This window comes from Lipotes vexillifer, unplaced genomic scaffold (genome assembly GCF_000442215.2).
Source record: "Lipotes vexillifer unplaced genomic scaffold, Lipotes_vexillifer_v1.1 scaffold47, whole genome shotgun sequence".
Taxonomy (NCBI): Eukaryota; Metazoa; Chordata; class Mammalia; order Artiodactyla; family Lipotidae; genus Lipotes; species Lipotes vexillifer.
The window spans coordinates 1,879,031-1,901,872 of record NW_006791298.1 but is presented as its reverse complement, the minus strand read 5'-3'; the positions used below and the strand labels follow the sequence as shown (position 1 = coordinate 1,901,872).

The window sequence follows — 22,842 nt, the reverse complement described above, 5'->3', positions numbered from 1 at the left end:
GAAGGACCGCTGGGGTGCCCTCGAGCAGAAGTGGGTGCTGGACCAGGGGTCAGGAGGTCCAAGTTCTACTCCTGCTCTGCCATTCCCTGAGCACATCTGAGCCTCAGATTTCCCCAGACTAAGATAGGGACAACAGTGGCACTCACACCACATGGTTCAAGAATGCTCCAATAACTCTACTCTGTAATCCACACGTAGAGGGTTTGTGAACCGGAACAATTTGGCTGGCATTGACCACAAGGCTGGGGCACCTCAAAGACCCTCAGTATATTTGATTTAAATTATCTAAGTTCCCTTTCTGCCTCTTCACACACCTTCAGCCTGTGTGCCCTCAAAGCAAGAGTCCCAGTTCTGCTGCATTCTGGGGCATCCCCAAGATCATGCTAACCTGTGATGTTGTGTCTGCCTAGAGATCTCCCCGTCGACCAGCCTTAAATCCATAATGAAAAAGAAAGAGTATGGCTTCCGTGCAGGAGGTAATGGGACCAAAAAGAACCTTCAGTTTGTTGGGGTTAACGGTGGGTAAGCATCGCTCGTGAAGCCCAGCCTACCTCTCCTGCTGTTGTCCTAAGCACTCTCTTTTCCTAGGGGAAGCATCTGGTTTTCATACTTCTTCAAGGGAATTAATCTCAACGGCCCTTTAAAACTCCCTCTCGGGTCTGCATGTGTTTGGCTTCTTGCCAGCTATGGTAGTCTGTGGGATCCTGTGCTTTTAATATGTCTTGGCTTTGGTGTTCCCTGGGGCCAGGATTCTGGTGCCTTCTGCTAGCTTGGGGACACATGAGCCCTTTAAGGAAGACGTTTAATCTGAACCATAACACTGAACCTAGGACAAGTTCTTAATTTGTAGAACTTCAGATTTCATCCTTTTAATTTTTTCCTTCCTTTAACTAACTTATGGCAAACCAGACCAACTTTTTTAGGATGAAGAAAAATGATCAATGTCTATTGACTCAGAACGTGAACCAGACCTTATATAGTGTAGAGAGTAAATCACTGGATTTAGAATATTTTCTAAATCAGTCATTCAACAAACATTTATTAAGTACCGATGATGTGTTTGGTGGTAGGGATAAAAAAAGTCAAATAAATCGTTGTCCCTGCCTTTAACTCACAGTTTGGACATGGGCAGAGATAAGACAGAAGTAAAGGGAGAATGCTAACAGGATGAGATGAACTCTAGTAGAGAAAGAAGTGGAGGGTGGTGGGAAAGCCCAAAGCAGGGGCACCAGGCCCAGCCAGGGGTGGGCCCAGGAGGCTGCCCGGAACAGGTCGGAACCCCTGCTGATTTGGGTGAGACCAGAAGGAAGACACCCAATTCAGACAAGGGTGACGTCACTACTGTGGCAGGTTCTGTGAGGGAAACGTCAGAAAGATTGAAATGGGATGTCATAGGAGGATTGCTGTTCTCATGCCAGTGCAGACACTGTGGCCAGAGGAGAAACCATTTTTTTCTGAGCTTTCCCCTGTTTGTGTACAGAAAGCAGAATCAGACTAACCTCAAAGTCTAAAGCAGGTCCCATCTCTCCCCTGCTTAAATACTTGCAAAAGTGCCAGCTTTGTTTTTTTAATATTTATTTATTTATTTATTGGCTGCGTCGGGTCTTTGTAGTTGTGGCACACGGGCTCAGTTGCCCCGTGGCACGTGGATTCTTAGTTCCCCAATGAGGGATTGAACTGGCGTCCCCTGGATTGCAAGGTGGATTCTTAACCACTGGACCACCAGGGAAGTCCCCAAAAGTGCCAGCTTTGTACCAAAACCTGGAGGTCCATCTCGTGACTACAGCCTGCCTCATCCCCCATCACTGGCTCCGGGCTTTCTTCCCTTAAACATGCTCAGTCAGGCTGATCTTGGGGCCTTTGCATTTGCTGTTTCCTCCACTTAAAGCTCTCTCCCAGATGTCCCTCAGTATCTGTCAGTCTGGTGCAGTGGTTCTCAACCTTGACTGCACCTTGGAAACCCTGGGGGAGCCTTAAAAATACTGATGCCTGGCTCCCCCTCCTGGAATACTCCGGTTTAATTAGTCTCGGGTGCAGTACAGGTATTGGGAACTTTAAACACCCTCAGGTGATTCTAACATGCAGCCAACGTTAAAAACTTCTGCTCTAATTATATATATATATATATATATATATATATATATATACACATACATACATATTTTCCATTTTTAACATGCCAAGTTGGAGCAGAATCTTTTTCTTAAGTTTACTAATTTAATAATTATAAAACACTTTATTATTTAAATTTTCTGTGTGTTACTTTACTGGCAAACTAATAATATAATTTGTCATTCTATTCTTCTTACATACTTTCAACTCTAATAATTTTGACTGCCCAGTAGATATATTTGATCATTTCCCAAATGACTAAGAATACATATGAACTTTGGTTTGATCTGTATACATCTTCATTTAGCCTTTGCCAATAAAATTTCCTAGGGCAGTTTCCTGTTCTCTCTCTGGCTGAGATTTTAATTCTTCCTCTAAATTAAAATAAGCCATGATTTAAATTCCTGTGATTAAGTGATAGATATGCTGCTGGTGCTTAACAGTATTTAATTAATACTCTTTAATTAAAAGTGAAAATTTCCTTCCCACACCCTTTGAACTATAATTACATCTAGGGATTGCTACTGTGTTTGCTAAGAACTTACCCAGAAGACACAAATGGGAAATATTCTGCATAGAGCACCAGATCCTAAACTGAGACTAATGTTCATTCCATTATTTTTCCCTACTTAGAATTTAAGCTCAGTTACAATAGGGACGTTGGTTATAACATTTAGAACAGTGCCTGGCACATAGTAGGTATTCAGTAAATGTCTGTTGAATGAATGAATGAACTTCCAGGTGGAGCTTTTTGAAGCAATTCTAAGATAAGAACCGTTTGGTAAACTTAATATGTCCCGTTTTCTTAATCACAAAAGCAAAACGTTGTGCCAAGCACAGTAGAGGAAGAAATATCTGGGGTTTGAACAAGACAGAATGTGAGCATACCAGGGAGCAGTCTGGGTTTGCAAATCCAGTGAGCACAGGGCCTTTACATAGGGACCACCATTCAGATAAAGGGCATGAGGGGGTTCAGTAGAAGCTGTGGTCACTGGTCTCCCCTGGTCTCTGTGGCAGTGCCAGTAGGTCAAGAACCCGAAATCTTCATCTTAACTGGAGCATCCTCCACTGGAGGTCTCCTGTTGACCATCAGCAGAGGGATCAATACATCTTCCAGAACTTTCCTCTCTGGTCTCTGGTCTGCCACCTCAATAGAGTTGCATATAACTGAACATGAGGATCATTGCTGGGGAGGGAAGGCCTGTCAAGTGGCCCACGCCCTCACTTTTGCTGTTTTAAGCCGTGGTTGAAACAGCAACTGAGAAAGGCAGGTGCTAGGTTCAAGTATCCCAACTGTTCACGTGTCCCATGGAACCCTGCCAGGTGTGAACACAGATGGTTCCTCCCTTGTCAGCTGAAAGCTGGGATAGAACAGGGCGGCCAAAGGGAGGCTTCACAGTCACCCAGAGATGTGAAGATTTGTTAGGCAATTCAGAGAACTCAGGGTGGGGGACGTTTGCCTAGATCTGGGTCCCTCTCAGGACAGGACATTAGGGTTCCAGAATCAAACTCTTCCATGAGAGCCTTGGATACCTGGATCATCTGAATGCATCGACCAATTAGGCCATGGGCTGTTTGTGTGTTTGTTGCAAAGAGCTTAGTTAATTACCCTTTTCCCCAAGTGGCCTCCAGCGATAAAGGTACAGAGCTCTTAAAAGCATGTTCCTCTGACAGTAGGTTTCCTGGGAGTCCCCTTGCCCAGCACTGCAAATGTAGAGAATGGAGGACAAGGCTAGCAAGCATGGAAGTGTTATTTAAAGCCCACCGAGTTCTCATTAGTGTTGACACGAGCATCAGGCAGGAAGCACGGAACTAGTGACCTTGTCTCCTTTCCCAGCTATGAGACCACCTCGAGTGAGGAGACCAGCAGTGAGGACACCTCCCCAGAAGACTTGTCTGACAGCGAGGCTGAGAAGAAATGTGATGGCCCAGAATCTAGGCGGGGCAAGGATGCCCACCTCAGCTACAAGGCGGGGCAGGGCATTCCCGAGGGCACCCGTGACACGGACCAGGAAAGCGGGCCTGGGGAAGAGCTTCCCCATCCCAAGGCTGAGAGGTGAGTCAGATGGGGACAGATGGGGCACTTGATCCTCTGAGAAAGAGCAAGGACATTTATTCACCCTTTCATCTGGTCGTTTGTTAATTCATTTATCCATCCATTCACCAATATTTACTGAGTTTCCAATCTATGCCAGGTTCAGTGCATTGGTTAAACTAAACAGATCTAACTTCTGCCTTCCTGGGATATACTGTCATAGACAGAGCTCTGCATATGAAGCTAACATGGCCTTAGCACTGAAAATGTGAGGGACTCTACAGGTATTCTCTAGATGTAATCCTTCTAACAATCTGTAAGGTAGAAATTATTATAAGCCCCACTTTACAGATGTGGAAACAGAGGCTTCGAGAAGTTAGTGACACAGCTAGCAGAGATGGTGTTTCAATGCATGTCTTTTGTGATTCTCCCACATGTTTTCCTGTCTCTCCCTTTGGCCATACTGACATAACCCTGTTTTTGAAAGTGATGAGAGGTCACATGGCATGATGAAGAGAGTACTGACTTTGGGGTTGGACACACTTGGATTCAAATCCTACGTCTGCCACGGTGTTATTTAGCTGCGTTCATCTCAGTTTCCTCATCTGTAAAATGCGGATAGTAGCAACCTGATAGATTTGATCTGAGGACTGGATGAGAAAAAGTATGTAAAAAAGTATGCAAAATGCCTCCTGCAGTGCCTGCCACATAGTAGGCTCTTGATAAATGGGAGAAATGAGAATAATAAGTACCATTCATTATCGTTACCATCATCCCCAGCCTGGTTGCTGAAGGAATGATGAGCAGTGAATGGCAGCTGATTGTCCAGCAGTGCCGCAGGGCTGCTCCAAAATAGCAGCACTGTAAGGACAAGATGAGAGCGGAGCTTCTCGGTGACCAATGCCATTGACTCCCAGCCTAGGCCTCTCAGTGCTGAGTCTGCCCTTATACTAGCACAGGAGGAGTGCGTATCATTGAGAGCGCCCCAGCTTAATCGATTTTCATTTTATTGACTCAATTAGCACTTACTGTATCCTTCATGGAAGAATAACCGCAAGAAATTTGCTGCTGTGCATTGAGTCCTTTGGATTTGTCAAGTCACTCAGGCAGAAAATGTTGGCTCCAAAGTCGGAAAGATAACTCTCCCTTTCCCAGCGTGTCAGGAATGGCATTTGGGCCTGTGGCCCCTAAAATGCTTTGGTGGTCTGCTCCTGCCCCCCGAAAACAGCAGAATCCAAAGGACAATGCACTTAACTCACTCTTCAGAAGAGTTCAGAAGCCAAGCCCCCTCGTCAGGAGGCTGTGTTCACCCAGTATTTCTGAGGAATGCCCCTGACCCTGGGAAGTTGCCCAGTTTGGGTGTTTGAGTCGCTGAGAGGTAAAAGATGAGAGTGAAAGTCAAGGTAGGGGACTTTTTTTTTTATCAACATGGATACTGATATATATATATATATATACACATACATACATATATATTTTTTTCTTTAGATATAAACCCTCAGAGGAATTCCTTAATGCATGCCGGGCATTGAACCAACATCTGCCAGAAACTGGATCGACCACTGACCAGCTCTTGGTACTCTGATTTTTCATCATCATGTAAAGATTTCTATACAGTTTAAGTTTCACCTGGGTGACTTGGGTCCCGTGCCTGAGGCAGCAGTGTGGGTGTGCACGGGTCCCTGTCCGCTGGCTGTTCTCTCATTTGCCCAAACTCTGCTACCCAAGGTGATGGATTGTGCTGAGAAAGCGGAACCCATGCATGTGCACAGGAACCAGGCCTGCGGCTCAGAGGCATTTACCAAGTGTTATTAGGCGTCCCAACCTGAATGTGTCATAGAACTTTTGTGGCTTAGGCTCAAAATTGCCTCGCGGTTTGAGAGAACCGTGAGTAGAGCAGAAAAGAGCGGGTGGAATGGGAACCATGGTTCTACTCCCAGGACCGCTAGATAGCGGTGAGATATTCAGTGAGTCAGTTCAACGCTTAGGGCCGTGATTTCCTCATTAATAAAAGGAAGGTGGTGGACCGCATGTCTCCACTACCCTCAAGCCCTGGCATTTCATTCTGTAGTCTTTACTGTTTTTCTTGAAGTGCATCTATGGGTCAAGAGACCAAAAGCAAGAAAATACATCTGTTTGTTCCTTAATACCATCATGGACCATGGAGATTTAAACATGTAAGGATTAGCTTCTGCTTGAATCAAGAGGTACTGGCACAGACACATTTTCCCAAGTCATGAGAGCAACTGATAAGACCCAATGTGTAACAGCTTGTAAGCGTTTTTAAAGCCCATTTTGTTCTCCTTTGCGGAAGAGCCTTAGGAGTAAAAACGATTGATTAGCCCATTTTCATGAGTATTTTATCTTTGCTGATTTGGCAAATTACTTGTTCCCAGATTGTTAAAGAACCAATATGTGAGGTGGTTGTTGATTAAAGCTCCTGCTACTTATTCTTAAATGAATTTCAGAGCTAAGTTATTTCTTAGATCTTCATTTAAAATCTACCACTATGTCCCTTAATATTAGGAACTTTCTCCAGATTCTCCTGAAGATTCCATGGGTAAAGGAGATATTCTGATATATAAGAAGTGTTTCAGCCACAAAAGGTTCCACTGTTTCTGCCTAGAAAATTGATCAGAGGACATACAAACCTGACATCACACCCACTTTAGGATCAAAGCACAGGACACCCCCTCTCCACCTTAGAGACAAAGCAGGCTGTGCAAGGACCTCACTCTGTAGAGCATGGGAAGTTAGGGACCCAGCCGTTTTTTCACCACCATTTTGTAGACCAGACAGGAAAGATTCAAAAAGGTTATAGGACTTCCAAGGTCACACAGCTGAGCCAGGACTTATGCCTGGCCCCTAGGGTGTAGTGACTCCTAATTCAGTGCCCTTTCCAGAATAAATATGAAATCATCTCTAATAGTCACAGCCTCATCATTTCTCCTCCCCTTTAGAAAAATAATCTAGTCATGTTCCATTTTAAACACTTAGGTCATGTCACATGCATAGTTGGTGGCATTTGCATTCATGGTTATAAAGGAGCTGAATACTGCAGATAGTGCGGTCCTGCCATGGGTTGTTACGCCATTTTCTCTGAAGGTCCTAGCAAAACTTAAAAGCCAAAAATAATTCAAACACATCTGTTTGGGTTTTACTTCAAGCATAAATTGGGCATGTTGTTTGTCTTAGCTTTCAGTGTGCATTTTTCCCATTAGTAAAATGTTGTGACTTTCCAGCTATGCCTGTTAAAAACATGCACATGCCCTGGTGGAGTCTGGGCTAGGGTCACATAGGCTGGTATAGACACGTGAAAGAGGGGGTCATGGTTATCCTGTGCGTATGGGGGATGTGATCAAAACGTACAGTAGACTCAAACTGTCCCCGAGTAATGTGCTGTGTTATTGGCTATTGTGTTGCTGTCCCAATCCTCCTGTCTACCTCATATGGGGGACTGATCCCACGGGTTCAAAGTGTGCTGCTGCATGGGGACCCCACTAGCTCTGAGCCCTCTAGGAGTTAATCACATGGAGATTTGGAGGGAGCTGAAGGGATAGAAATGGAACCATCCTAAGCTGACCTTTCCTAGTGGAAATTAACACCCCAGCTGGAGCACCCAGGTAGGTAACCTCCCTGGAACTGGAATCTATTGATCTTTCAGAAGCAGAGCTTAAATACCATCAGTCAAGAGTGGTTCCGGGTCTCCAGCCGGAAGTCATCCAGCCCTGCTGTGGTGGCCACCTACCTCCGCGGGGTCCAGCCTCACTCCCCACACTTGCTAAAGCTGCTTGTCAACCTGGCTGATGGCAATGGCAACACAGCTCTTCACTACAGCGTATCCCACTCCAGCTTCTCCATCGTGAGGCTGCTGCTGGAAACAGGTCAGAAATGGCTGCATCTGTGCAGCCTGGGTCCCTCTGTGACAGCCAGTTCTTGTTCCCACTTCTTTCCAGCGAGGAGATTCTTCACTGTTCTGAGTTCCTCCTGTGTTCTAGGAGCTGGGCTAGACCATTTTTTCCTTTATTATGTCATTTATTCTTCACAACACTCTTGTGATGTGGGTATTATTGTTCTCATGTTACAGTTGAGGAAACTGAGGCTGAGAGAGTGATAAAACTTGCTCAGGTCACAATGCTGGTAAGTGGTAGAGTCACACTTCATATTCAGTTGGCCCAGCTCCAGATCTACGCCACACTGCCTCTAGGAAAGGTCACATTTTCCATCTTCATAAGTACTTTGTAACAAAAGTCACGGCTCCATTTGATCAGTTTGACTCAGTTTGATTCATTCACCCTTCATCAGATATCTGTGAACTACGTATGAGGTCCATACTGACTACCACCAGAGATGCAAAGGTGAGCTAGGCGTGAGTCGTCTTCTCCCCAGGAGCTTACAGCCTGACAGTCAGGATGGACAGCATGATGGCTCACCAGAGAGAGGTGCAGAATGTGATTTCAGGGCTCAAAAGAAGTGAGATAATACCTTGTTTAGAGAGCAGGAAATGTGCACTGCAGCGGGTAGGTTCTGGCAGACAGAGAAACGTCCCAGGCCATTGAAAAAGAAAATATCAGGAAGAAAGAAGATTGTCCACTGGGTCAAATACTGTACTGCAGTGTCCCTGAAGGATGATGCCTGGGGTTGGTTGGCAGATTTGGGAAGGAGTCACTGATGACTTTGGAAACAATTGTTTCAGGGGCCTGTTGGGAGGAAACCAGATTTCACAAGGGAAAGGAGTGACGTTCATGGGCTGGGGAAGGCAGTGATGTAGCATGATAGCTGGAGGAGGCAGGAGAGGATGGGGAGAGTTATTTTTGAGTAATGGGGCTGGAGGAGGCCTGAATATGTCTGTTGGCTGAGAACAAGAATCCGAGAGAGAGAGACGCACACACACACACACAGAGAAAGGGGCAGACAGAGAGAGACAAAGAGAGAGAGAGAGAGAGATTAAAGACGCAAAGGAGAGAAGATGCTTGAGGGAGCAAGGTTTTCGAGGAGCTGGAAAAACCTGGAATCCACAGCACAGGCAGACGAGGTCAGCATAGGCAAGCTGCTGGGATATTTATTCCTCCGAGATGGAAGCAAAAGGAAGGGAGGGTGGGTGAAGGTCCAGAGGGATTGGAGGAGGAGAGAAGGGAAGTGAGCATTAGGTTCTTAATTGTTGGAAGTCTAGAGGAAGGGAAGACTCTCCCCTCTGGTGGAGAATCATTGCAAATGGTCTTGCTCATCTTAGGGGCTGGAAAGGGCGGTTAATAGTCAAACAAAGAACTCTACGTCTGCCGAGACGACCTCACAGGGCTTAGAGTGGAGTTTCTGCAGAGCGAGTGACAACATCAACCAGCCTAGGAGTGCCTGTGTGGACAGGCGGGGGATGGGGCCGACTGAAGGTGTGTGGGTCCCAGTCGAATGTCATCAGTGAGCTTACGAAGGCTGTATGAGGGATATCTAGGAGGGTACCTACAAGAGGTATAAAACCGCAAATGATCTACACGGATTAGGCCCTCTGCTAAGCACCTGGCACCTGAGATGTCATTTAATCGTCATAACGATCCTGTTATTAGGACGATTATTCCTGTTTTATAGGTGATGAAAGTGACACTCCGTAAAGTCAACATACTTGCTCTAGATCATGCAATGACTAAGTGTGTTGCTGGGATTTGAAGTCGATACCGTGGCAACCAGGAACTAGAGCACATGCTAGAACAGTACACTCTTACTTAGGAAGCTGGAGGGGGAGTTTAAACAGGCATCAGGAAGTCTGAAGTTTGGATCCAACAGCTTCCCCCCAACTTGTATCTTGTCCTCCGCCCGCCCCCCCTTAAATCCCTCCCACGGCTTCCCCTTGCTCTTGGCCTTCAGGAATCCCAGATGGCCTGGTCCTGCCTGCCCTTGCTCTCTCTGCCACCACCATGCACCCTCCTTCCCTCCACTCCAGCCACGTGTGGGCCTCCAACTCACCACGCTCATTCCCTCCTTAGGACTTTTGCATTTTCTTTCCATCTGGACCCTTTTCCCTGAAACTATTCTCATGACTGGCTTCTTCTCATCATTCAAGTCACAGCTCAAATGTCACCACAGAAGGCTTCTTGGTGATCCATCTAAAGTGGCTACCCCATCTCTCTCTAGCAGTGCACCAAGTTTCTTTCTTCAGGTGATCTTTGCTTGTCACTTCTCTCTGAGTCTAACAGAACTCAGTTAACCCGAGGGAGGCTCTTGTCTGTCCCCTTCCTTTCAGTATCCCCAGCACCTAGACCAGTTCCTGGCTCATGGTGGGTGTCGAGTGAAAATATGTGTTAGATGAACGAGTGCACGGATGATTCCTGGGAGCTAGGTTAAATTCCAGTAAACCTTCATTCTCCAAAATTCCATTAAGCAGCCTTGAGGCTCTTTACCTGCATGGAAAGGTGATGTACATAATGCCAGCCTGAAGTTCTTTCTGCATCATCAGAGGAAGACGAAGTTACAATTCTAACATTCTTCAGGGATTCATGGATACCCTAAAAATGGTAGCTCTGTTGAGAAAGGCACATAATTAAAGGAGCATGCCTCTGGGTTGCATTTACTGTGTTCAGTGTTAGTGCCTTTCATTATAGAATGTGAATAACAACACCACCTACTGTTTGTTGAGTGCCTTCCCCAGCCCAAACACAGTGCAATACTACCATATGCAGTCCTTGCGGGGATTGTGAAGCAGATATTTAATGCATTTTCCAAGTGAGACAACTGAGGCTCAGAGAGGTCAAGTTCTGTGGTCAAGGTCACAGAGCCAGTAGGTAGCTAAGCCAGAATTCTAACCATGATCTGTCACCCTCCCAACCTGGGCTTTTTTCTACTACCCGAAGCTAGGTTCCAGGGACACTGTGAGACCTTAGGCACACCTATTATGTGCACAGAAACTCTAAAGATCCATAATGTAGCACCTTCATCTCTAAGTAGCTCACAGGCTTGCAGCCTGTTAGAAGTCCTCTGGTTGGGCCAGGCCAGGCTGGAGAACAGACAACCTTTGATTTGTTTGTTATAAATTTCTGCTGATGTTGTCCGAGATCCAGGCAATACTCATCAACCCTAAAGTGGTTTGGAAGCTTTCCCCTTTAACATGCTGAAATAGCACAACAGCCGCAAGCATAAAGAATGAAGGGGGCTGGGGAGACGGTCTGAAAGCGCCATTCCTCTCCCTCACTGTAGTAGGGGTGTTGAGGAGGGCAGATCTGTCCCACTCCAAACTGGGCTCCCTTCCCAGCCATTTGTGAAGCATCTGGAAAGCACATGACAAACTGTAAAGGGCTGCACAGAAGTGACTCATCATTATTGAGAATAGAGCCATGGGTTCACCTCCACCCCTTTAGTCCGTTGTGATCCGTCCTCTATTTCGCCAGGATGCCTCTGCAGAAGAGGAAGCTGGCCGAGTTGGAGGATGTACAGTCAAGAGCCTTCTCCTCACCTCCGGGGAGGTTGGTTTGCTCCCTGGAGCTGCTCAGAAACATCTGCTGTGAAAGCCAGGTGTCCTCAGCCCCTTTTCAGAGCCCCTGGGTAAGAGTTAGTTCTCACTCTACTGAGTTATTGGTCACGTTTCTGAAGAGAGTATAGAGAATCGTAACCTGAGGCTCATTTATGCATCTTAAAAGCAAACATAAAATAGTCACGGGGTAAAAATTTTAAAGTCATTAACGTGGCAACGCAGATATTCCCGTCTTTATCAGAACAGAGTTGTGAGGCGATGCATGGAGTTATTATTCGGCTTTCATAGCCCAGCTTGTCATGACAGTGGTCAGAGAGGCTTCAGGCGAGGAAATTGCTGATACATGAGCCCAACTGTATCCATTGGCATCCTGGTCCACTATGACACATTTCTGAAAAATTGTTTGGGATGGAGTGGAGGGAATGTCAAACAAATATTGTTGGGTTTTTTTCCCTTGCACAGAACTTTTTTTTTCTTTACATCTTTATTGGAGTATAATTGCTTTACAATGGTGTGTTAGTTTCTGCTTTATAACAAAGTGAATCAGTTATACATATACATATGTTCCCATCTCTCTTCCCTCTTGCATCTCCCTCCCTCCCACCCTCCCTATCCCACCCCTCTAGGTGGTCACAAACCACTGAGCTGGTCTCCCTGTGCTATGCGGTCCCATCCCGCTAGCTATCTATTTTACGTTTGGTAGTGTATATATGTCCATGCCACTCTCTCACTTTGTCACAGCTTACCCTTCCCCCTCCCCATATCCTCAAGTCCATCCTCTAGTAGGTCTGTGTCTTTATTCCTGTCTTACCCCTAGGTTCTTCATGACATTTTTCTTAAATTCCATATATATGGGCTAGCATATGGTATTTGTCTTTCTCTTTCTAACTTACTTCACTCTGTATGACAGACTCTAGGTCTATCCACCTCATTACAAATAGCTCAATTTCGTTTCTTTTTATGGCTGAGTAATATTCCATTGTATATATGTGCCACATCTTCTTTATCCATTCATCCGACGACGGGCACTTAGGTTGTTTCCATCTCCGGGCTATTGTAAATAGAGCTGCAATGAACATTTTGGTACATGACTCTTTCTGAATTCTGGTTTCCTCAGGGTATATACCTAGTAGTGGGATTGCTGGGTCATATGGTAGTTCTATTTGTAGTTTTTTAAGGAACCTCCATACTGTTCTCCATAGTGGCTGAACCAATTCACATTCCCACCAGCAGTGCAAGAGTGTTCCCTTTTCTCCACACCCTCTCCAGCATTTATTGTTTCTAGATTTTTTGATGATGGCCATTCTGACTGGTGTGAGATGATATCTCACTGTAGTTTTGATTTGCATTTCTCTAATGATTAATGATGTTGAGCATTCTTTCATGTGTTTGTTGGCAATCTGTATATCTTCTTTGGAGAAATGTCTATTTAGGTCTTCTGCCCATTTTTGGATTGGGTTGTTTGTTTTTTTGTTATTGAGCTGCATGAGCTGCTTGTAAATTTTGGAGATTAATCCTTTGTTAGTTGCTTCATTTGCAAATATTTTTTCCCATTCTGAGGGCTGTCTTTTGGTCTTGTTTATGGTTTCCTTTGCTGTGCAAAAGCTTTGCAGTTTCATTAGGTCCCATTTGTTTATTTTTGTTTTTATTTCCATTTCTCTAGGAGGTGGGTCCAAAAGGATCTTGCTGTGATTTATGTCACAGAGTGTTCTGCCTATGTTTTCCTCTAAGAGTTTGATAGTGTCTGGCCTTACGTTTAGGTCTTTAATCCATTTTGAGTTTATTTTTGTGTATGGTGTTAGGGAGTGTTCCAATTTCATTCTTTTACATGTAGCTGTCCAGTTTTCCCGGCACCACTTATTGAAGAGGCTGTCCTTTCTCCACTGTACATTCCTGCCTCCTTTATCAAAGATAAGGCCTTGCACAGAACTTATAAGTAACCCTGACATTTTGTCATAAACCAGATTTGTTGCAATGAAGCTCTAAGTCTTCAAGAGCAAGTAGCAAGGATGTAAAGACAAGAATAACCTTCTGGACAATAATAGTAATAACAGCTAACACTTATTGAGTGTTTATTACGTGCTAGGCGCTGTTCTAAGTGCTTTTAATACATTAACTCATTAACTTTCGCAGTACCCTTATAGGTACTGTTATTATCCCCATTTTACAGAAGAAATGCTAAGAAAATCTCAGACTTGCCTTACTGAGATAGTTTTATTATTGTCTCAAAGAGACACATAGATTTTTTGCATGAGCAACAGTACAGGAAAGATTTGGTTTTCCACACTGTACCGCTCTTATGACGTGGAAGCCTTCAGACAACAGATAACAGGCTGAAGATCTCCTACGTCTCCTTTCGTGGGAAGGGATGTGAATGCATATCCCCAGGGTCACAAAGCAGAAATTTCTTTTGAGTTCTCATTTAATACTTCATCTTAAAAATATGCCAGTTTTTCATTCTATTGTGAAATGTATATTCTTAATTGCTTTAATATAAAAATTTGTGGAGTGTTTTATTTTCCGCTCTGCTTTTCAAATGAAAATGGTTATTCCCGGAAGATTTCCCATGTTTATCCTGGGGTGTTTTTCATGTCCCCTGGTCCATTGCACAAGGTCACTAGCCTCTGAAAAGACCTACAACCATAGACAGCTGCTTAAGAGTTACACATAGACATAGAACCAGACCTGAAATACACACCTGTGGGTGACGTGAGGCCATGTGAGTGATGGGCTCTAGCGCCGGATAGACCTGAGTCCTGGTCTCACTTCTCCTTCACTTGGGCAGTTGATACAGCTTTACTGACTCTCAGGGTCCTCATCTGTAAAATAGGAATAATGTTTGTCCTCCACTTTAGGAAATAAAGTCAAGGTCATTGGCCCCCTTGGCCACCTTGACTCTCCTGTGGACCTTTCTTGCTCGGTATCCTCAGAAAACTTGTAAAGAAAAGTGGCCACTGTTAAAGGCTGCTAAAAATGTTGAACATAAATTCCACCACTGGGAAAGGATTGCTCTATTCTGTGGCCCTTTAACCAGCTGGCAGCATCCTGTTGAACAGGCTAAAGCTTGGCTTCCAGCCTCTCGGGAGCTGTTCCAGCTTCGGTGTTTCTCTTGCAGGCGTCTGCAATGTGGACCATCAGAACAAAGCTGGCTACACCGCCGTGATGATCACGCCCCTGGCTTCTGCAGAGACCGATGAAGACATGGCTGTTGTCTGGAAGCTCTTACGAGAAGGAGATGTGAATATCCAAGCTACTCAGGTAGGACGTGGGAACATGTTCTCCTCTTTAATGAACACGGGCACCTCCCAGTTTTATTCTGCCACTGGGGTGAGAAACTCCATGCAGATCCATGTAGAGTTTTTAACCCGAGAAGTCTGGGCCCTCCAAATGGCATCTGTCCAAAGACTGGACATTCAGTTTCCTCAGAGCCTCCTGAGACCCAGACAGGCTGGGACAGAGGTCATGAGCTTGTAATCTATGTCCCCGTCTGAAACTGGGCAAATTCCATCTGGGTCTGACTCCTCAAACCGAATGTTCCCACAGTTAGCACCCTGAGAAGGCGTTTAGTAGCTGTGTTCTAGAAACCCCCAGCAGGAGATCCACCTTGATCATAAATTACAAAGCAGTTCAGAGGGTTGGGATGTCTCTGTTCAGCTTCTGGGCCCTTCTACTTGAGAACACAGAGTAGGGGTGTGGCCCTTAGGCAGTAGACAAAGCTCCATATGGAACAGTGGGTATTCCTCGAAAGGCCACTTATCCATCTTTGACCAATAGAAGAATAAGTAGAGTGCATTCCACTCTCCATTTCCCCCTAGAGGGATCATCAGTGTAGCCTAACTCTCAAGAAGTATAAAGGGGGCTTCCCTGGTGGCGCAGTGGTTGAGAGTCCGCCTGCCAATGCGGGGGACACAGGTTCGTGTCCCGGTCCGGGAGGATCCCACATGCCGCTGAGCGGCTGGGCCCGTGAGCCATGGCTGCTGAGCCTGTGTGTCCGGATCCTGTGCTCCGCAACGGGAGAGGCCACAACAGTGAGAGGCCCACGTACCACAAAAAAATAAATAAATAAAAATAAAGAAGTGTAAAGGGTCTGAGATTTTACTCTACCTTAAAGCTAACAAGTGTCATGGATGCTGGCAGATGACCCAGGACTCTTGTGCAAGAGACAAAGGACAGTGTGTTACTCACAGCAGTAACAGTAGTCAGAGCATTGGTGTTTATACCAGTTCCCCAAGTCCCAATTCCCACTTCGCACAGGGCTGTGTGATGAGGGCCAGATCCCTGCACACAGAGTGGATTGTGTTACTGGGCAAGAACCCTGAGCTTAGGGAACCTGAATCTTTCATACTGCATAGTAAGCGTGTCTGCCCTCTGTTCTGGAGGGGACACTGTCTCTAAGCTCCAACGCTGTTCGTTGTACATTCATCCTTAAAAAGATAGTCTAGAACAAAAGGTCAGATATTGCCGGACTCACAAAATATGCAGAAAGCCAAGAGACCCATAGAAAATAGAAAATTGTCTCCCAACCACCTATTTAACTCTGCTCACCACCCCGACCCCAAAGTGATTGCAGACAGTAGCCTAACCTGATGGCAAAGTCTCTTTGCACACGTCACATACTAGCAATTCTATTGGTGGCAAGAAACAGACATTTGTAGCTTACTCTCTAGTTTTCAAAGTATCTTCACCCACCTACTCCACAGGACTCAGTAAAGCTGTTTTCATTTTAAATGATATGTTTTCCATAAACATATCAAATCTTTTTTTTTCTAAATTGGTCCTCTTGAAGGGGGAATGCTCACTAATGATCAAAATCAATGCCCTTCTTATAGAGGAGAAACCAATGCTCTAGGAGAGTAAGGGACCCATCCCAGGTCACCAAGGGAGGGATGGGAATTCATAGTGCAGCTGCACCCTTCAGCACCCTCTGGGGCTTTACATATGAGGGGAGCTGCAGGTACCAGGTTAAATAAGAGTGAGCTGGGAGGCCAGGAGTCTCCTGGGCTAAACTACTTATTTCTCTCTGTATCTCCAGGGTCAGCGCTGCACCGGGCCATAGCAGTGCTCTGTAAATGGTTGTTGAATTAAATTGTGTGGAGCCAGACCAGGAGGGAGGGGGCCCCAAGTCAGGCAGGGGGCAGACAGGAAGACATCTGCATATGTCATCTGGCTTTAATACCACTCAAAGAGAGGGGTCTGGAGGGAAACCTATGGTCTGGTTAGTGCAGTAAACAAGCGTTACCTCAGGGCTGAGCATAAGCAAACCAAAGAGCAAACAAGCTTCTCTGGAAAGATCTGTCTGGGTTCCAGAGAAATGGGGAACCAGGACACCTAACGATACATTCACACGTCCCAGGCGATAGTCAGACCTCATCTCTAATGCTCATGAATGCAATAATAGCTGAAGTGTACACAGCATCTGTGCCGCGCTCAGGCCTCACACCAGCCCCAGAAGGGAGGTAATGTCGTTAAGCATTCCGGCTTTACCAGATCAGGAAGAGTCACCGAGAGGTTAACTCGTCCAGATTCACATAAGTACAGAATGCGGCAAAGCCAGGATTTTTCTGATTGCAACCCCCTTTCTTTTCTCTAAGCCGCAGCCTTCCGGGCAGGGAAGCATAATCCATCAGTGACTGCAGATTGGAGCTTTAATCAGTGAACTCATCAGCCAACATATTTTACGTGTAAGACACTGTGCTCAGAGCCACAGGGGATCTGAGAGGAAAGAAACCAGTCCTTACCTCTTCTCACATCCCTACAAAGCCTGACAGTCAGAGAGACACGCCTGAGCTGCCTGGAACCCAGGAGAGAACCACGAGGGCAAAATATATAATCAAGTCGCATAAGAGGACTATGTATATACAGGAAAATCCAGGAAAAATGGTGATCAATTTGTAATCAGAAAAGTTACTGCCACACATTTTTATATTTATACCCTTTTCACAAAAGCCCTGTGAGGTATACAGGATGGATCATAACTATATTAATTTTAAAGAAAGAAAGACCAGGGTTCAGGGACACGAAGTGACGTGGCCAGGGTCACGCACTAGGAAACAGCAGAACCAGAGCTTGGTCTTACTTTCTGACTCTAATCCATTGCCATGTGCATTGATGATTACAGGGTTGTGAAAGATTGTTGTCAATGGCTATGGATTAGAAATGACCACAGGACCATGGAAACAGAGAGCTTCTTGAGAAAAAAGCATTCTGGGTATCATTCAACTGAAAATACCAGAGGTGTTCAGAGCAGCCCAAGACTTCCTGTAGGAAGTTAGGCTGGGGCAGGGAGTCAGAAGCCATGGTCCTGAAGTATTCAACCCTTCGTTTATTCCATCATTCAGCACTTATCAGCATGTACTTGGTGCTAGACACTGGAGAGACAGAGATGGAAAAGACTTAGTTCCTGCCATTAAAGATGTCACAGTCTATGAGAAAGAGAGAGGTTGACAGGTTGAAATGCCAAGTGGTAACTGCTGTGTTATGAGCCCTGTGCCTGGGGTGTTAGTAGAGGGCTTTAGAGAGGATGCAGCATTTGACTCGTGTCTTGGAAGAGGAGTAGAAGTTTACCAGGCCAAGGAGGATGTGTCCCTTACCACAGAGATTCAGGTCAATTGTCATTTTCCAGAGAAGTCTCTCCTGATTACACCCAGGCTGCAGAGGGGGTCCTTCCCATCAGCCCCAGCCTCACCACACCCCTGCTCTCTGTGTGCAGGGAGGCCAGACTGCGCTGATGCTGGGAGTCAGCCACGACAGGGAGGACATGGTCCAAGCGCTACTGAGCTGCCAGGCAGATGTCAACCTACAGGACCATGATGGATCGTCAGCCCTCATGCTGGCCTGTCGCCATGGCAACGTCGACATGGTCCGGCTGCTCCTGGCACACCCGGCCTGTGACAGCAGCCTGACTGACAAGGTGAGACTTATAGGCAATTAACAAGTGGGTGTTCCACTTCCCTTCCCGAAAAGTACCTTGCCAGCCAGCAAAATTCAAGGAACCATATGGCAGTAGGAACAGAATTGACCTCATAAGGCTGTTGTTGGATTTAAATGAGATGACCCATGTAAATGCTGGGAGACTTGGAGCTGAGAAACCCCAAACCCTAGCCTTTCACACCATTCTGAGGGATTGCACTCAGGCCTGGTCTTGGCCCTGAACCACATCTGGTCATGGCAGCATGTGGGCTTTTGAGGCAGCAGCTTGAGTAGGGAGGCTATGCTGTCCATGGGGCTCCCAAAGGCTGGATGAAGGAACCAAGTACAAATTGTGTCCACTCTTGGACAGTGACCTACCTTACAGAGTGGCCCATTTCATCAAGCCACCCTGCTTGAAGTTGCATTGCCAGATACATGCTTCTTGTTAGGTGATGGCGTTGATGATGATGGTGGTGGTGGTCGTGGTGGTGACAGTGATGAGATAACAATAGTAATAAAAGCTAACCTGTATCATATGCTGGCTTGGTACCAGGTACTGTAACAAGCAGTTACCACGGACTCTCTAGTTTAAATCCCACAACAGTCCTATTAGATTGACTCTGTTGATGCCACCCATTTGCTCATGGGGGAACGGAGGCCCTGAGTGGTTAAGTAACGTACCCAAGATCACACAGCTAGAGGAACCGGCTCCATCAAACTCCTAAGAACACTCACAGGAACTAACTCTTTCCATGCATTACCTCACGAATCCTCTCAGTAATCCAGGGAGGTAGATACTGCCATCCCCATTTTGTATTGATAAGGAAGCAGAGGCCTAGAGCGTTTATATAGCCGTCATAAGGTCACAAGCTGCTGATTCTTAAAGCAAGAATTTGAGCCCAGGTCTGACTTAATGCTGACACTGTAATTTAACGCTTTAAACAGACTTCTCTGTACTTTCTTAACACCCACATTTCAAAAGGAACAAAGGCTTGAGGGGGGAAAGAGGGGCCCCTCACCGCCCAGGGACAGCCCCTCTTACCAAGCCACATCTGAAAACGCCCTGCCACTGTTCCATCACTGATTCAAGCTGCTGGGTCCTTTGTACTGCACCCAGGCAGCAGGCACCCAGGCCCAGTATCTTCAGGTGCCACGAACTCCAGCTCTGCCCAGAGCCATTTCTGTGATCATTAGAGAGCACAGACCCTCTTGAAATGCTTGTGGGAACAGTGGTGGGCTCTGGAAGTAAGAGCCTCCTTTTCCAAATGTGATACAGTCAGATAAAGGCTCTATGTTAATGAGCTCCCTGCAGGGTCACCCTGGGGCAGAAGGAGGTGGCCCCTTAATCTGTAACAGGCCCAGGGCCCTCTTAGAAGTGACCAGTGCAGTTGGCCAGGGGAGGCCTGAGAGGGCAGGCCTGTGGGACGGGGGGCGGGAGCTTTGGAAGTCCCTGGTTAGCGGGGGTCATCAGGCATTGAGACTGAGTCTCCCGCCACAGATTAGAGAGCTCAGTAGCTGCTTTCAGTAGGTGGAGGTAGGGCTCTGTTGAACTTCAGACAAATCGAGTGATTGTTAGAAGCATGGACTTTAGAATTAAACACTCATGAGTTTGAAACAGGGTTCTGTGACTGTGTGCCTTTGGGCAGGTCACTTAACCACTCTGAGCCTCTGCATGCTTGTCTGTAAATGAGGATAGTAATAGACCAGACCTAAATACGGTAACGTTCGTAAAGCCCCTATTTGACATCTAGGAGATACTCAGTTGATGGCAACTGTTATTGTTGGGAATAGGTGAACCATGATAGCAAATACGAAGCAGCCACCACACGAATGAGTAGGGGCCTGGGCATTTGCAGGCAGTGTCTGGAGGGAGCAGGGAGGATGAAGGTCTGGAGTTAGAGGAGCCATTCAGAGGAGGCTGGAGCCCAAAGGGAGCAGTACTCCCATCTGGGAGTGATTTTGCCCTCTAGGGGAGATTCAGCAGTGTCTGGACACATTTTTATCTGTCATAAGTGTGTGTGGGGGGGCAGTCCTGGCATCTAGTGGGTAGAGGCCGGGGAAGCTGCTAAACATCCTGCAAAGTACAGGAACAGTGAAGAATTACAGATTATCTGGCCCAACATGGCAGTAGTGCCTCAGCTGAGAAACCCTGGTATAGGTGAGTGTTGAAATCCAGGTGGGATGAAATGCTGTCCCAGTGAAATGCTGGAGGTTGAGGACAGGCTGGTTGCAGTTCGGGGCAGCCTGAGAAGAAGGAACTAGGCAGCTAAACCGGAGATGGCAGCGGAAGCCTGTCTTAGGGGAAGGTGGAGAGCATTAGGGGATGCCCAGTGAGCACAGGGGTGCCCAAGTGATACAGGTGGCAGGCCCACAGAAGTTTCTAGACCTTGCTCACAGCCCAATCACCTGCTGCCTGCTGGGGACAGGGTTGACTCAGGAGTCACACCCAAATTTCCCAAAGGTGACTTGGATGAAAAGTTTCAGTGGGAGATGGGGACCGATGACTGGGTCTTGGCAAGCACCAAGCCCTGTGCCTCCAGCTTTGCATCGAAGGGTGGAGTCCATCCCTTATCATGATCACCATCTCGTTTCAACGTTCACTTTCCTATGGAGACTTAGGTACTCCCTTGGAAAACCGAAAGAGAAATCATGTCCTGAAATTGGTTTCTCTCATCCTACCAACATGTAAAGGTTGCTATAAATGGAGAACCCCCAGAACAGCCAGCAAGGCACCTTCCCCCCGTTTAGAAGGTAATTCGGGAAATTGGTCACCCAGCCTATTGGGACCACCAGAGTGACAAGAATGAGGAGGTGGTGGTGAGACCTGATCCCTGGCCCCCAAGGCTTACCCTTTGAAGGACTTGTTTGGGCAGTGACTCCAAAGCATGCATCAAAGTGAAAGCTTCTTGAAGGCATAGACTATTCCTTGTTCATCTTTGTCTGATATGTAGCGGCTTCTTGGTGAGTTTTTGTCATATTGAGAGATAACCCCCTACCACACACACAAACACACACACACACTCACACACAAGGTGTGCTGGCTGCCTGACCCCTTCGGGCTCTCTGGGCCTGCAGTGCTGCCGAGCAGGGACTTGCCGTGCTTGGCTTCCACCAGAGCTGCGGGCCGTGGGCTTGTTCCCAGGGCTCGGGCAGAGGCATCTCAGGGGCACACCCTCCCTAGATGGTCTCTCTGGCCACACTTTCTGAAATGAATGGGGCCCCCGCTTTCCATGTGTGTAGTTGAAAAGCCCACAGATGCAGGCTGTCATCTCCAGGTGGGCCCTGTTCAAGGGTGCACATGTCCCCTGGGACTGGCCCTGTGGCTCTTTCCCGTAATAACGTTAATCACACTGTCTCCTTGTTTACGTGGAGCATCAGGGTTGACAAAGTGCAGCAGGGGACAGGCCTAAATAAACCCAGGCCCCTCCGGTGGGGCTTTCACAAGAATCTTCTGTGGAAAATCTTTGCTTTCTTCCAGACTTGGCCAATCTAAGAACATACTCATTAGGATTTAGGTGGCTTAGGTTCTTCATCAACTTGAAATGAATACTCTGTTATCATCCAGCATTCCCTCTTTCAACAGTGCTTATTGAGGGCTGACCAGACTGCAGGCACGGAGCCAGGGGCTGGGCCAGCAGAACAGGCCAGATCCAGTGTCTGACCTTGTGGAGACTGAGATTTATCAAATAACCCCACAAATACCAACTTACAAAGACGGGTAAAAGGGGGGTACAAGGAATCATGAGGCCTTTTCAGGGCAAGAACTTCATCTGTCTTGGGAAGCCTGTCTGCTGAAATGCCACTTCCTTCCTCTCCCCACCCCCTGCCCTCCCCCCATATACACAGGGTGGTCATCCTGTCCCTTGAGCTCACTCTGTTCCTTTGCTGGCTTGTTTGGCCTTTGGCCATACATTATAGTTATTTACATGTGTGTGGAGCCCCGATGGCAGCTGGACTCCATCCTGGAGCACAGAGAACAGACTGAAGGGTTTTTAGCTGAGCATGAACACTTCCCACCTGCTTCCTTGGAGTTTCCACATTTTAGAAAGTAATTTCCCCCATCTGCAGTAGAGTGGAGAACACTTTAGCAGGGTCTTGGGTGGCCCCCATGTGTCAAACCCATTCATATTTATACAGCAAAATGTAAAAGTATTGATACTTAAGCAAGAACCAGAGATAACCTCACGTTTTGCCTCAAAATGAGTTGCCAAAAAAGTGGTTTTCAGAGCTGTTTAGATGTCAGAATTCTGGGTTTGGGATTGAGCCCTCGGAGCTCAGTGTCCACTGCATCATGGCGGTCCTTCCCCTCATCTCTGGGTAGAGAATG

The 22,842-nt window shown here is 46.6% G+C and overlaps 1 protein-coding gene across 1 annotated transcript in view; it reads left to right on the top strand.

Moving 5' to 3' along the window:
- KANK4 (KN motif and ankyrin repeat domains 4) overlaps positions 1-22,842 on the top strand; it is a 33,375-nt gene that overhangs the window by 9,399 nt on the left and 1,134 nt on the right. The window contains exons 3-8 of the mRNA XM_007464280.1: positions 411-522; positions 3,950-4,168; positions 5,636-5,723; positions 7,812-8,031; positions 14,722-14,864; positions 18,316-18,516. Coding sequence (XP_007464342.1) covers positions 411-522; positions 3,950-4,168; positions 5,636-5,723; positions 7,812-8,031; positions 14,722-14,864; positions 18,316-18,516 — 983 coding nt within the window. The remainder of the gene's footprint in view (positions 1-410; positions 523-3,949; positions 4,169-5,635; positions 5,724-7,811; positions 8,032-14,721; positions 14,865-18,315; positions 18,517-22,842) is intronic.